A 14,862-nucleotide genomic window follows, 5' to 3' on the forward strand; every position below is an offset into this window, starting at 1 on the left:
ATATAAAAAGCTATGAAGTTGCACTAATTGTTCTGTCTGAAGTGAGCATTGTGAGATGTACCTCTTGCAATTTGATTGGGTTTTTTTAATCTTTTTTTCTACATTCTATTATAAACATCCATTTCGGTGTCTTTTTATAATTGGGTTGGTTTATAGCTATTTTAATTGCTTTTCCATTAGTCACCTTAGTGATGTGGAACAAATACTTCAATGACACCTAAGCTGAGCAAACATTTCTTTTAGTTTGGTTGGCCCTTAAAAGGCAAAACCCTACTTAGAGTTGGGCCCTGTTTGCTTGAGCATAAGTATCACCTGGAAAGAAAGAGCCAGTTCTGGATAAATGGTAAGGACAATCAGGAATTCTGTCACTTCTACCTCAAGTATTTCATCCATCATGAAATGATCTTGGCTATTGGCATCACTCTACATAGAATTTGTATGAATGTTTCCAAATGAATAATGAAAGCTATAAAACTGTCCTGAATTCAAATTCAGTTTCTGCCTCACTAACTTTTTAGCAAACACTTTTTCTGTTCTTGACAAATACAGGCAACAACGAAGACTTGACAGAAAGGAAGAGACTGCTTCCCAAATTAGATAAGTGCCTGCCAAGTTCTCGCACCTCTTCACCCAGGCATCTGTATGGACAGCTCAAGTCATCTGCTGTCCAAGTAGGGGTTTGTATTTTGATATCTCAATTAATTATACCAAACACTCTGGTGTAGCCTCATGTACTTTCTTATCTATGTTCAGCAGCATGTAATGGAAACAATGAGCAAAATCTGAAACATGAATACAAGAGCAGATAAAATGAAAGAGCGCTGAGAAGAGCTTGTCAAACCTCAGTTCCCCCAATGCTGATAGTGAAAAAAGCCTTTGTGAAATTTTGCTGATTCCTTTCAAATTTGATTTGAGAAGGGGGACAGAGTCCTAAAATAGTGAACAGTGATGTTTCCAGAAAGAATGATTTTTGATGTTTAGTTCTGAAAAAATCTTTTAGCTACATTTTGAAACTGCCAATAGATACATAACCCAGATCATCAATGTTGCATTAAATCTTATCAGGGACTTTCCAGGGCACAAATTTTTGAACATCTGTGGAATTAATTGAAAATCATTTTTTATCTTGAAAAGCTCCACGGTTTTGTTCTCTGTGCTGCCATGTAAGGCCAGCTGCCTTTGAAATTCAGCACTGGGCTCTGCCTTCCCAATTTGATCATCAAAAAGATCCACAGGAGAACTAGGATTTGTGTGTAGGCTGAGATGATTTAATTGTGCATTCTCTGCGTAGCCATCAACCTGGTTCTTCTGCGGGGTTTGAAGGAGAGGGAAAGGGCAGAGGGCCCACAGGTGCAGAGGTTTTCTTGAACTTAAATGCATGGAAAGAGACATTCTGTGCCTGTTTTTGAGGGGGGAAAAAAGAGAAAAATTGTACAGACTCCCACAGGGCTGAAAGGCAGCGACTGGAACACAATCTGGATTGTGCTAGACCTAAATTTTGAGGAAGCTGTTCTGATAGCATGGGAGGAATATTCCTGTGCACGTGCAAGGATTTTTGCTGTCCTCCTGGGCCAGGAAAGTCGAGGGTGCCTCCCTCTCAGATCCTTCCACCATGAGGCAGCATTTTATCTCACAATTGTCAGAGTTCAATCCCTCTTTTGAGAAATTTTGGAGCCTTAAGCAGGGGACGTCCCTCCTGGTTCAGCCTTGGTGTGTGCTCACTGTGACAGCACCTTCTCCAGAAGGAAGGTCCGAGGTCCACTCCAGCAGGGAGCTGTTGGACTCTGCTCCCACAGAGATCTCACCCTTATGACTTAAACCCCAAATCCCTACCTACTTAAAATAAATGGCTGAGTAGAAAACGTGCAATGCCAAGCATCTTTCTGTTTTCCCCAGGCCACGTGGCAGCACATGTTCCCAGCCAGGGGTACAAAGAGCTGTGGGGTGCAGGACAGGCAGTAGCACCGTGGTGAAATGAGTGTTTTATGTGTTTCATTTCGCATGCTGGATTTTTCAAAGCACATCTGCAGTCTCCCTGCAATGGTAGTATATTCTTTTCAACTATAGAGCCTTTAAAAGATCTCAGTCTTATAAAGAACAACCAATCTGCAGAAAATAACCACCCAGGCTGAGAATGAGACCAAGGGTAGCAGGCGTGCAGGGTCAGGAAGGCACTGATTTCCTGGAAATATTTAGAAAATAGGTATCATTTTGTGAACAAGAGGGGCTAAAACTGCAGTAGAGAACCCAGCATGAGCTGGCACTGCCCACACTTCTTCCTGCAGTCATTCAGACCATGACTGTGACCATGACATCCCAGCTCAAGCCCTGCCAGCCTTCACCTGCTGTCCAGGAGACACCCAGTGCCCTTCTGCACTGCACAAGCATCAGTCATGCAACCAGGGAGCCACAGCTCTCTCCCACTTGCTGCCTAATCAGGAGTGTGAGCTGAGGTTTCCAGAGATGGGATACTAATGATTAACAATTAATTAGTACATTTGAATCAATCTCAGGTGATTACCTGGAGAAGTGGTTGTAATTTGCACTTTTGGATTGCCTACAGAAACACCTGGGTTCAGCTCATACTGTTGTGGTTGGTGGGGTGGTTTTTTTTTTTCCCTACATGACATTAATGTGAGTATTTCTAGAGGCATTTTCATTTCTGAAAGGAAGAAAATTGTGCTTTGTATTTTAATTTACCGTGACAACTGATTTTCTCCTCCTAAAACATTTCTTAGAAACAAAAGAAGCTCCTACTTTCACTTGCCATCTTGCGAACGGCTCGTCCCAGGCCACAAAGTGCACAGCCTCTGTAATGTTCAGGAGAGGGATCTGGCAGTCAACAACCTCAGAGCTGAGAAAATCTGCTTTTGTGGTCTCTTTTTCTCTTGATATCCATTTACCATCAAGATGCTACAGCAAAACAGAAGGAGAGTGCACAAACTGAAGGCTCATATAAAAGAAGTCTAGTTGTCAACATATGTTTGTATTTCTAATTAATAATGTAAGGCATTCCCAGATGGTTTATTTAAAAGAAATGGTGCTGTTACTATAGGCACAGGAAAGGGGAAGCCATGCTTGTCTATGCATGCAGGTGGTCTATTGATTTAGGAAGTGCTGTGGTGGTCTGCACTTGGGATGAGATAGGGTAATGTGATGAAAAACTTTGTGTTTGCCCCTGGAGCTCAGCAGCCAGCTCCTTGTTCCTTTAAGGTGATGTCAGATACTTCTCTAGGTCAGCTGCACGAGACATCACAGCTTGCCAAGTGCCTATGGAGCCATAAGTGGGCATGGCAGGCAAATCTCAGCTGTGCCTCATGAACACTGACTGGGAATCAGGCTGAATGCCTTTTCTGAGGTGGATTTAAGAGTTTAATCAAACGTTTCATATCTGCATATGCTGATCCACTGAACTCAGTCCGAGTGTTTCATGTGTATAGTTGTTTATGATAAAATTATAGTGTTAATGTAAAAGATAGGTTTAATACTCATTAAAATTTCTGATTTGGTATTGAACTAGGGCTAAGAAAATTCAAATAACAGCCTCTGTAACTATGCTGAAGAAACCTTATATTCAGCCACAAAACTTGGCATTTAAATGTGTTTAGGAAAATAACCAAGCATGCTGATTCCAGATGTACAAAATGAGAAATAATATTGTGATTTCAGGCTTCAACGGACTACAGTGCAGCTGAACCAGAGAAGAGTTAAGCAAAAGCCCTCAGAGAAAACAAGCAAGAACTCCTAGCTGTGCATTTCCAAGGAACCAGTCCATGAAAGGGCTGAGCCTCTTCAGCTCCCCTCATGGGGATTATGGCATACACATTGGCAACGGAGCTGGAAGGTGTTTGTAGCCACCTGTGGCAGATAGAGGTGATAGTTCAGAGTAAAAGAATTTTATACAAGCATGCCAAAGTTTGGCTGCATCATCCATATCTGATGAGCTGCTTACGATTAACCTGGTGACCTCACAGTGCAGGTTGGGCGACTCTTCGAAGCCGAGGCCAAACACCCGGATCCTGGTGCAGTCGGAGGCACGGACGTCGCAGAGACCCCCGTTCTCTAAGCCTGTAATTTCCAGAGCTTGCTCTGAAAGGGTGAGATAGATACAAAGCTTTAGAGAGTAGCACTTACACGCTGTTCTGTTCTGCTTTATCAGAGAGGTCGTTGTTGCTGTTCCTGGTTGCTCTGATTTAATACTTTTCCTTAGGGTCCTCCTTGCCTACGTGTGGGTTTCTCTCGAATAGAGGAACTGCCGTTTTCGGAAGGGAAAGCATGCAACCAGGCTCCTTGTGGTGTGAAACAGCAGTGCAAAAGGGAGCCCTTTATTTGCAAAAGCTATGGAGGCAATAAAAGGATCCTTAAAGAAAAGCTTGCCTGTGAGGGTTAAAACACTAATGGGTATCACTCAGGTCTGCACTGTGTCAGACACAGGTCTTGCACCAGTTAAGCTTCACTTAAATCCTACTCTGAGACCTTAAGTGATGTACAGCCTGTGCCGGTCCCCTTACAAGGCTGACTTTCACCCATTTTGTTTTTAAAATATTTTATGATTCTCCGGCACAGTGTCATTTGAGTTCTGTTGTACTTTAGGTATTCACCATTTAAAATTGCTCATTGCTTTCATATCAGGGTTATTTTCACAGAGGAAAAGTGCAAGGTCACTGGATGGCAGTATTAAAATCTTTAATTTAGAAAAAAATATAATTTGGTAGATATCTAGGTAGATATAATTAGGTAGATATCTGGCATCACCACTGCTTTGGCAAAACAATATTTCCTATCAATTTTCTCTGAGTTGTAGCTTAGCTAAAACAGAAGTTTTGTGTCACCTGGTATTTTAGTGGTACATTAGTTCAGCTCTGACTTGCGGGGCAAAATACCCTGAGCTGAGTTGATAACCTTCCCCAGAACCTCGCTGTTCCTTTAGGGCTCTGCCATTTAGTCTGTAACTACAAGAATGTGGTTTAAACACTGAGATCCCACCAGATTGCAACCCTTAACAACAGAGCTGCATGGCTCACGTTTTTCCAGAGAAAGAAAGGAAGAAAAGCAACGTAAACATGAAAAATAATGAAAATACATCCCCCCCCCGTCCCCCCGTACTTCTGAAATGCTTTTAGCCTTTCTTTCTTTCATTTTTTTTTAATTGATTTTATTGTGGCAGTATTACCAAAACTGCTGGACGCTTTGCAATATTTACAAGAAGAGAAACCATTTACAGCTTATCAGCTTTCATCAGTTAGTCGTGGATTCCTGTAATGTACAAAACTATTAGTCAGATGTGGGGACTGGTTTTGATAAATTGCCTTCTTCTGTGGTTAGTGCATAAAAATTAAAAAAAAAAATGCTTCATTATGTTTTTCATGAGATTTTAATGGTTAGCCCCACTAGTACTGAGGTAGCTCAGATTGCATTAACGTTTTCATTATCACTGCAGATTTTCAGCCTTCTGTGGTTGAAGTAGAATCTCAGAGCCTGGGAAGGAGTGAGGCACAGAAACGTGCTCCTGCAGCCCTTCCTGTTCCACGAAAGCACTCTCAGGTCAGTTGTTTGTTGATGAGACCTGTGCACTTCTCCAGGGGTTTCCTGACATCTTTGTGAGCACACTGCTGGGTCAGGGTCAGGACAAGATTACCCAGCCTTGGTGGGTAATCTTTTTTTCAATGACTTACAGTGTGAGCACAGAATTTCATATTTATTTCTCTCAAACCTCTCTGTGCACACTTGTCAGGGCTTAACCCCAGCCAGAAACGAAGCACCAAACAGCCTCTCGCTCACTGCCCCTCCAGCAGGATCAGGGAGGTAAAGGGTAAGTGTGTGAAAATGCATGACTTGACATAAAGACAGTTTGATAGCAGAGAAAAGGAAGAAAATAATAGAAATTATAATAATCACGACAAAATATTTAGAATATAAAAGTGATGCACAATGCATTTGCTCACCACTTGCCAACAGATGCCCAGCCAGTACCTGAGCAGCAGCCCCTGGCCAGCTTTTCCCCCCCCAGTTTACATACTGAGAGTGATGCCACATGGTATGGGGTATCCCTTTGGTCAGTGAGGGTCAGCTGTCCTGGCTGTGTTCCCTCCCAGCTCTGTGTGCACTCACAGGCTACTCACTGTCATGGCATGAGAGGCTGAAAAGTCCTTGACTTAATATAAACCCTACTTGGCAACAACTTAAAAAAAAAAATCAGTGTCTTATCAACATTAAGTCTGATGGAAAATAAAATTATAACGTCTCCTTTTTTTAAAGAAATGGATATTCTAGTTCAGACCTGAGACCTCAGTATAGGCAGTACCTAAATACTGACAGTGGTTGTTATTTTTGTTGTTTTTTTTAAAAGGAGATATCACATGACGGTCTCTTCTCCCAGGCAACCAGCAGGAGGGCGAGAGGGCACAGTCTTAAGCTCTGCCAGGGGAGGTTTAGGTTGGATATCAGGAATAAAATTTTTACAGAGAGAGTGATCAGACACTGGATTGGGCTGCCCAGGGAGATGGTGGATTCTCCATCCCTGGAGGTTTCTAAGATGAGACTGGATGTGGCATTGAGTGCCATGGTCTGGTAACTGTAACAGTGTTGGATCAAGGGTTAGGCTTGATGATCTCAGAGGCCTTTTTCAATCCTGTTGGTTCTCCATGATGTTGGCTTTGGAAAAGTCTTATGATGGTTGGTAGCTGGGCACTCAGACACACAGATCCTGCTCCTGCTGGGCATGATGGAATCAAGGCTCAGTTGTCCATCATTCCTTGTGTTAGTGGATGGGTAATTAATAAGCCTGTGCACAGCATGCACTCAAAGGCTAGAGGGGTGAAGACATCAGAAGGAAATATTGGAGAGCCTGAAAAACCTCAGCAAAATTTCTGCAAGTAGTTCAGCCAAAGACTGGAGGGGAGAAAGACAGGAGCAATAAAAAGATCTGGGAAATGTCACAAAGGTGAGAGCGAGGGCAAAAGAGCAGATATCCAGAGGTTATGGAGACCTGGGATGGATGTCTGATGTCTATAGAAAAGCAAGTTAGAGGCAGGAGACAAATCTGTAGGAAATCAGGCAGTTCAGGGAACAAGCTAGTGAAAAGTATGATCTATTTGAACATTAATGATTTATGTTTAGGGAATGTGAATGTCAAAATACAACAAAATTCAGGACCGAACATCCTTCTTCTTTTCTCTGTATGGCCTGTAGGCCAAAAATGTACTTTGACTTTTACAAGTAGATTAAAAACTGAAGTTCAGGCTGGCACCCGAGGCTCAGATGGGTGATAGGGTGCAGTCATGTTATGGTGGAGGAATTGAAGAACTGTGTGTTCACATTCTCTGGCTCAGGCATGGGCATCCCACTGCATTTCTAATACTTGGTCTGCACACACAGCAAGTACACAGAATTCATCTGTCACCTGGCAGAGCATCGCTGTGGGACACTGATGAACAGCAGGAAATATGGTGGGAAAAAAGTAAAAAGTCTTGGGTCTTAATGAAACCGTCCCAAGACAAAAAGGAGAGAGGACTGAAGATAGAAATCTCAAAGGCCTCCAGGCCTCAGGCGGTCAGATATAAGGCATCTGCCCTGGTTCATTTGCAAGACTTGTTTTGTGCCTCCCTCGAAGGACAAGGACCCTTCCCCTCCTTCTGCTTTACCTGCAGCAGGAATTTTCAGGAAAGAACAGTGAATTCAGAGCTGTTGACAGTGCAGTTTCATTCTGTAAGCATTTACATGAATCAAACCTGACAAGAAGCACAGGCTATGTAATAGACTGAACCTCCTGTCCCAAATACATGGTTGGTTTTATAGGTATTTGTTGCAGTGCATTATGTAAATAATATGCACAGATGTAGAAGTAAAATGTAAAATGGAGACAGTTAACACCAAATCAAGAATCTTGCAAAACCACACTTATTGAAGTCTTACTGATGGATAGATATGATTCATGTTGGATTTACACTTTTGATTAGAAAAATATCCCAGCACAGACAAACATTCTTCTGCAGTGTTTGAAAGCTACCCTTGTGGCTTTGGGCTGGAGCAGCAGACCTGGAATTGAAACCAGCAAGAATTTTGTTTGAATAAAGAGAAGGAACTGAACTGCCCTGCTTATCTTGAAGAGGATAGTAAATAAGCAATCCAGGTCATGAAGAGCAAATCAAGAACCAGATCATAAGAACTGGGTTTGGTCAAAACTTTGCTGAAGTGCAGAAGCAAATGACCAATAATGTCCAGTTGCCTTATCCTTGAAATAATGCAGCTGATTGAACATGCTGTCATGCCAGAGCTTGCTGGTGTGGGTGTGGACATCCAGCTACTGTAGCTATGAGGGTTCTGTATCAGAGCAGCCTGATGCTTAGTTATCTCACAGCTTGGACAGAGCAAGTCTGAATCTGCCTCCATCCAGATGCTTGCACAAATACTGTATTTGTTCCTTTTGTGTGTAGGGTTATTATTACAGCAATCATAGACACAATCACTGATTGCATTCTCCTGGAACTCACGCTATCCATGACCCAAAGCTCCTCTAATAATCCTCCCTAAGAAAAAAGTACCAGCAGCTGTATGCTCTTTGCCAGGAGTTTTGCACATCAGTGACCTCTCTGGCTTCTAAATAAAAACTGTGGTCTTTCCTGCTTCCAAGAGCAGATCTCAGAGGACCAGAGCAGCTGAAGGAGCTGGGGAGGCTCAGCCTGGAGAAAAGGAGGCTCAGGAGAGACTTATCACTCTCTACAAAAACCCGAAAGGAGGTTGTGGTGAGGTGTGGTTTGGTTTCTTCTCCCAAGTATCAAGTGACAGGACAATAGGCTCAACTTGCTCTAGGGGAAGTTTTGATTGGATATTATGAAAAATTGCTGCACCAAAAGTGCCATCAAGCATTTGAACAGTCTGGCCAGGGAAGCCATGGTGTCACCATCCCTTGAGGTATTTAAAAGACCTGTAGATGTAGCACCTGGGGACACAGTTTAGTGATGAAAATGGCAGTGTTGGGTTAACAGTTGGATTCAAGGACCTTAGGGATCTTTTCCAATGTAAATGATTCTATGTTTCCATAGTACCAAACTCTAGACCTATGATCTTTCCTAACATGGAGTGAATCTGGTTTTCTGCTTTGAGGGTCTCTGGTATCCAGTATGGATTGCATAAGCCAGCCCTGGGAGAGTGTGAGAAAAAGGATTTTACAAGAACTCCCTGCATGTGAGAAATGACCTGGCTCAATTTCACACTGAAAGCATCCATGTGCTGCAACAATATGGTAGATTATTTTTTGCTTTAGAAATCTCACTATGACATTTTAGGTTTACTTAATCCTTCTATTTTTAAAAGGCTTGCTGGCAGTTTACTGCAGCAATAGAAAAGGAGTGTGCTGTTGACTACAGAATATTTTCCTCTTTCCTGGATGGCCTTGAGAGATGATACAATGTAAGGTTCTGGTTGTGCATTCATGGCTCCTGTACCAAAGCAGCTCTCAGATTTTGTCCCTCAAAGGCACTTCAGGGCAGAACCCTTGGCAGCACGTTGAGGCTTCCTACAAATGACTGCATTGATGCCACTCAAAGGGATTTGAGTCATTGTGGGTGTCATCTTGGTCCTTATGTTGACAATAGTGTCCAGTTGGTTGCTTTTAGTAATTTTCCCATCTTTACAGTTACTGAATTAGAATAAAATCCGGTTATTGCACTTGGCTTTTTGTTCATGATTGGTTGAACATTCTGTACTGGTAGGTTGTGGGCTCTTTACACAACGTAAAGCATGATATAAAGGCATTACAGATTTGCTCTGAATTTTTGGCTTTGGCCAGTTTAAATCACACCTTAGACTGGTTTGCAGGTTTTAATTCTATAGTTCAAAAAATGTCGTGAATTTGTTATTTATTTTGTGTGTGTGTGTGAGTATTTGGAGAAGGAAGTTGTTTGTTCAGGGCTTTTTTGTTTTCTTTTGGATTTAACAAGATTTAAGGCTGAAATTTCCTGTGGTGCCTGTAAACAGCCTGATGTAAAGAAGTTATAGGCATGCTTCTGAAGTGTCTGGCTTTGGCCAGTTTAAATCAGACCTATAATTTTGTAAACTTTTCTAGCAATTTAATTCCTATCCTTCAGAAAAAACATGTTTCACTGCACTGCTTTCACTGCTTTGCATTAAAGCAAATAAAGTAATCGCCGGGAAAGACTAATCTCCCTGATCTGGTTTGCAGGGAATAGTATGGATCACTGAGCATGCAACCTTCCATGTCCCTTATCATGAGGATTTGATATCCTTTTAAAATTCGGTTTCTATTGACTTTGTAACTATAAAGCTAATAGCCCTCTTCCTGCTCAGCCATGTCTGTGCTTCGAATGGAAAGGACTGGGAGTTAAAACAGTAGATTAAGGCTGATATTGATGTTTGCCTTTTCAGATGTTTGTTTATTGCATCTGCACCACCAAAAAGTACAGTAAAATCGCTATGAAAAGAAGAAAAGCTTCAAAACTAGCATGAACTTTGGCAGTCCCTGAGAATTGCCCACAAAATATATTTGATGTGACAGAGAAAAATGAGTCTCCATCAATATAAAGCAGGATGCATCAGTGGTAGGTAAAGCTCATGGTTCTTTCTCTTTTGATTCTAAACTGTTTTTCTTTTGTAAATTGTGTAGTTCTTACTAAAATTTTTGTGGCTGGAGGTGTGCATTCCTTCTAAAAGCACAAAAGTTCTCTTTTCAAAAGTGCATAAGTCCTATGTTTAAAAATGTGTGTTCTAATGAGTAGTCTCAAAGCTTGATATTTACTCATTATAGCTTTTGTAATTATGACTGCTAATACAAACTCTATTTTTAGCCTGAAAAGAATGTAATTGTGTAAATTTTTATGGCTCAAGCCTGGAGATACTGTAGAATAACTTTCTTCATGTAGGATGCTCTAAGCCCCATCCAACCTGGCCCTGACACTACTAGGAATGGGACATCCAGAGCTTCTCTGGGCAAATGACTGCTCATGAGAACCACTCATTTTTAGATGTCTGGGAGAAAGAAAGTGTATTTTGTAAATAAACATTTAAAAGATCCCCCCCAGTTTGCTTTCAGTATGAAATCATAAATTGTTTTAACTAGGAAAAAGCTGAATAACCAAACCCAGTAAAATGTTGAATTGCATAACATGTACCTTCATATTTATTCTTTAACTATTTTCCAATATTGCTCAGTAAGCTGAGGAAAAAAATTGATATTAAGTGGAGATAACAGGTCTCAAAAGAAAAGTTTTCATTTTCAAGTTCTAAAGAAACTCTTTTACAGAGTATTGATATCCTAGTGAAACTTCTTTAATGTCAGCTTAAAGGAAATAAGAATATATTCTTAATATCTTTAAGCTCTGCATAAAGAACGCAATCCCAGTGGGATGGAAACTGTGTATTAAAACGTGGTTTATGTTGCAGCAGTACATGGAGATCTGCTTGAAGTGTTCTCTGCTTTACAGAATTTATTGCTGAAGAAAAATGTATTTGATAGAAACAGATGCATTAGCTTGTAAACTTTAATAGAAGAACGCTGCCTCACATACACACTCGAGGGAACGGGGTGGGCACGGGCATTGGAAACTTTCAAACCTCCCTCAGTTGGATAGGTAGGAAAAGTCAGCATTATGGAATGGGAAAGGCAATAATTAGTGAGAAAATGAGAAAAAAGGAAAAATAAATGAACATTTGTAAATAAAGACCTCATTTTTTCTTGATAGTGTAACTTCATCACAGTAATAGTAACTGACCTTTTTTTTGGTGGGTTTTTGGTTGGTTTGGTTTTTTGTTTGTTTGTTTGTTTTTGTTTTTGTTTTTGTTTTGTAAGTAGCAATAGCACTCTGTTTGGCCAGAAAAGTTTAAGAGCAAGTAAGCATGGTGTTTGCTGTTCCCACAAGCATGTTTGACTCTTCCTTTGAAATCCAATTTTGAAAAATCAATAGAATTGCTAAAGTGTATTGCTTCCTAGCTGCTCTATAACATGTTTTGCCATATTAGTGAAAAGCTTGGTTTTTTTTTCTTTGTATACTAATCTAAACAATTTGAAAAAAAAAAAAGGATCAATTCTTGTGGAGAGGGTCAGGTAGAAATTCCACATTTTCAGGTAACTCTATTTCTGGGGCCCTTGTGGTGCTATAAAATGCAATTCTCCCTTGAAGGTCTGGTCACAGCAGCACCACAGGCTGGTCCCAGAGACAGATGCCACCAGCATTATACACAGTGAGTAGTTATGTTTCATTTTAGATATTCTGACGATTTTGAACTGTTTTTTCTTTGAGAAGTCTAATATGCATTCTTTTACTTTGTATAGTCTAATTTATTTGTGGAGTGTACCAGTTGACCCAGTACACCCTGATGGCTCTGTCTGCACTGTTGTGACCCATCATGTCATCAAAACACGTATTACAAATGCCAAAAAGCATTCATTTACTGACAACCCTTAAACAATCACTATGATCTGGAATTTAAAGATCAACAAATCGATAGAAGTGGGAGAAAAGTGTCTAGTTCAGTCTGTGTGTTCCTATACAAAGTCTCCAAAGCAGATTGGAGTTCGACATAGAGAACTGACTGAAATACTCTGTACCCTGTCACCTGAGGATCTTTAAATAACTTGTCTTTTCTTGAAATGTCTTCCTCATGTTTTTTTCCTTGAGAATGGGAATTATGTTTAAAAATAAAACAAAATTATATAAATGGTGAGATTTCTATAGTATGAACTTTATCCTCACCTTCAGTCCTGGTCTGATTAAAGCTCTGAGCTTATTCTTCCATGAGGGAGAGTTATTTTTCATCAGAAGACCCCACCTGAGGAACTGTGATAGCTGACTCCATACTTTTGCTCATTATATATTTTTTTAATATTTAGTGCTTTGATTTATATTATGTAATTAGAACATATGAACAAGACTCAGCCCAAAGAAATTTGATGAATTCAGACAGGTCTATATGATAACTAAAAATACCAGGGTGTAATCAATATAACTGCTGTGGCAGATGGGTCTGAGGGACCTGTGTGGTTGTGGTTCACAGCTCTGAAAATGCAGTTGGGTTCACAGCACTTCTTAATAATGTTACAGAAATGTATTGATACCAAAATGGGATACCCATAAGTGAGGTAGGTAAGCGTTAACTTCTCACCTTCTCACTGTCATTTTCACTCACTTTAGTTTCTGTGCTGGCTATTTTTTCCCCCCAGAACTTTCCACATAGAAATTTAAACTTCAAGTGTCATTACTTCACTGAAACTAATTTGTCCCTATTATTCCTCATTACGTTTTATCTTGTAATTGCTCTTTAGAGCTTCATACAATCTGCATATTACATTGCTCTATGTGTGCTTTACTAGTCCTGATATTTTTTTTTTTTATAAGCAACATGGTCAATATATACAAATGGTAAGCACCAATCTGATTTGCTATCTGCTGTAATTGGATTCTGCCTTTAATTACAGGTGGTAATGACATTTTAAGCACCTTATACAGGTGTTGGAGGGGGTGGGGGTTATGAAATGTTAAGCAACATTAAGAAAGTCTAAGCTTCTGGAGCGTTGCCAAATTTCAGAGGTGCCTTTCAACTCCAAATTGCGATTTTCATGTGAGGGTAATTATAGCTCTGGCCACCTGGACTGCTCTTGTTGGAGTAAGGCAGAGCAGAGGAGAAAGCCTGTCTGCAAGCCACACTTTGTATCTTCTCTCTTTATACATGTTTTCATTTTAAATTATTCCAAATATGTTATGGCTTGTATTCCAATCCATAAAAAAACTGCATGGCCATCTTTTTGTGTGTGTTTTTGCTGGTCAAAACCAGTTGCAGAATATATTCTTATGCACTGGCAGCGTAGCTGAGATTGGGTGACCTTGGGAAAGGTATTTGAATTATGTTGATGGCCTCCTTGATCTTGGGGGAGTTTTAATTCACATCTATAATTCCAGCCTGAGAAAATTAGACGGAGATTTGTTTTGGAATTGATGGGAATATATATAGCCAGCAAAAGGAGTTACCTTCTCCTTCATTACTCGTGTAACTTCTCCTGGAAAATAACTTTTTCCTAACAATGGCACTTAAAAACTTTCAGCATTTCCAAAATCAACGTATATCCCTCTGTTTCTTCGGTCCTGTCTTTTTAAAAGAAAGCGGAAGAGGCAGCAGTTTTATGTGTCCCGTGGAAACCTAATTCAATTCTTAATTTCTCCTCCATTTCTTCCCTTCCCACAGAACCCCTGCTTATTAGTCACAAAGCCCAAAGGCTTATCCTGCCTGTGCTTGCACAGTGCTGATTGCCTGGTGCTGCCAGCCAGGTCAGGATGCCTGAACTGCCAGGGAAGGGGGCTCAAGCTGTTCTGGTTGGAACATGCAGCTTTATTTCTGAGATTGATCTTAATTCTTCATCTCTACCAGCCTTTCCTGGTGCGAAATCCTGTTTTTTAATGACGTCAACAGGACTTCAGTTCTGAGGGCTTCCAATCTTTTGAACTGCTGTTCAGGAGGTGCATTGTTGCTGTGTGATACCACTCTACATTTCCCTGAAAAGAGGTGTCACATCCCTCCATGCTGGGTTATGTATGTAAACAGCTCTGGGGGTGTTTAGCCTGGAGAAAAGGAGGCTCAGGGGAGACCTTATCCCTCTCCAAAACTGCCTGAAAGGAGATTGTAACCAGGTGGAGACCGGTCTTTTCTCTCAAGTAACAAGCAATAGGACAAGAGGAAACAGCCTCTAGTTGTGCCAGGAGAGATTTAAATTGGATGTTAGGAAAAATTTCTTCACCAAAAGTGTGGTCAGGACCTGGCACAGGCTGTCCAGGGAAGTGGCTGAGTCACCATCCCTGTAACCATTCAAAAACCATCAAGATGTGGCACCTGGGGACGTGGTTTAGTGGTGAA

At 40.8% G+C, this 14,862-nt stretch overlaps 1 protein-coding gene across 1 annotated transcript in view; it reads right to left on the reverse strand.

Annotated features, from left to right (window-relative positions):
- The window catches only part of LOC126653040 (von Willebrand factor D and EGF domain-containing protein-like), a 169,745-nt gene that overhangs the window by 70,667 nt on the left and 84,216 nt on the right, over positions 1 to 14,862 (reverse strand). Inside the window, exons 12-13 of the mRNA XM_050340516.1 lie at positions 3,953 to 4,089; positions 2,758 to 2,913 (exon numbers count right to left, since the gene is read on the reverse strand). Of these exons, the coding sequence (XP_050196473.1) occupies positions 2,758 to 2,913; positions 3,953 to 4,089 (293 nt within the window). The remainder of the gene's footprint in view (positions 1 to 2,757; positions 2,914 to 3,952; positions 4,090 to 14,862) is intronic.

Source organism: Myiozetetes cayanensis, unplaced genomic scaffold, assembly GCF_022539395.1.
Source record: "Myiozetetes cayanensis isolate MyiCay16 unplaced genomic scaffold, myiCay2020 scf9, whole genome shotgun sequence".
Lineage (NCBI taxonomy): Eukaryota > Metazoa > Chordata > Aves > Passeriformes > Tyrannidae > Myiozetetes > Myiozetetes cayanensis.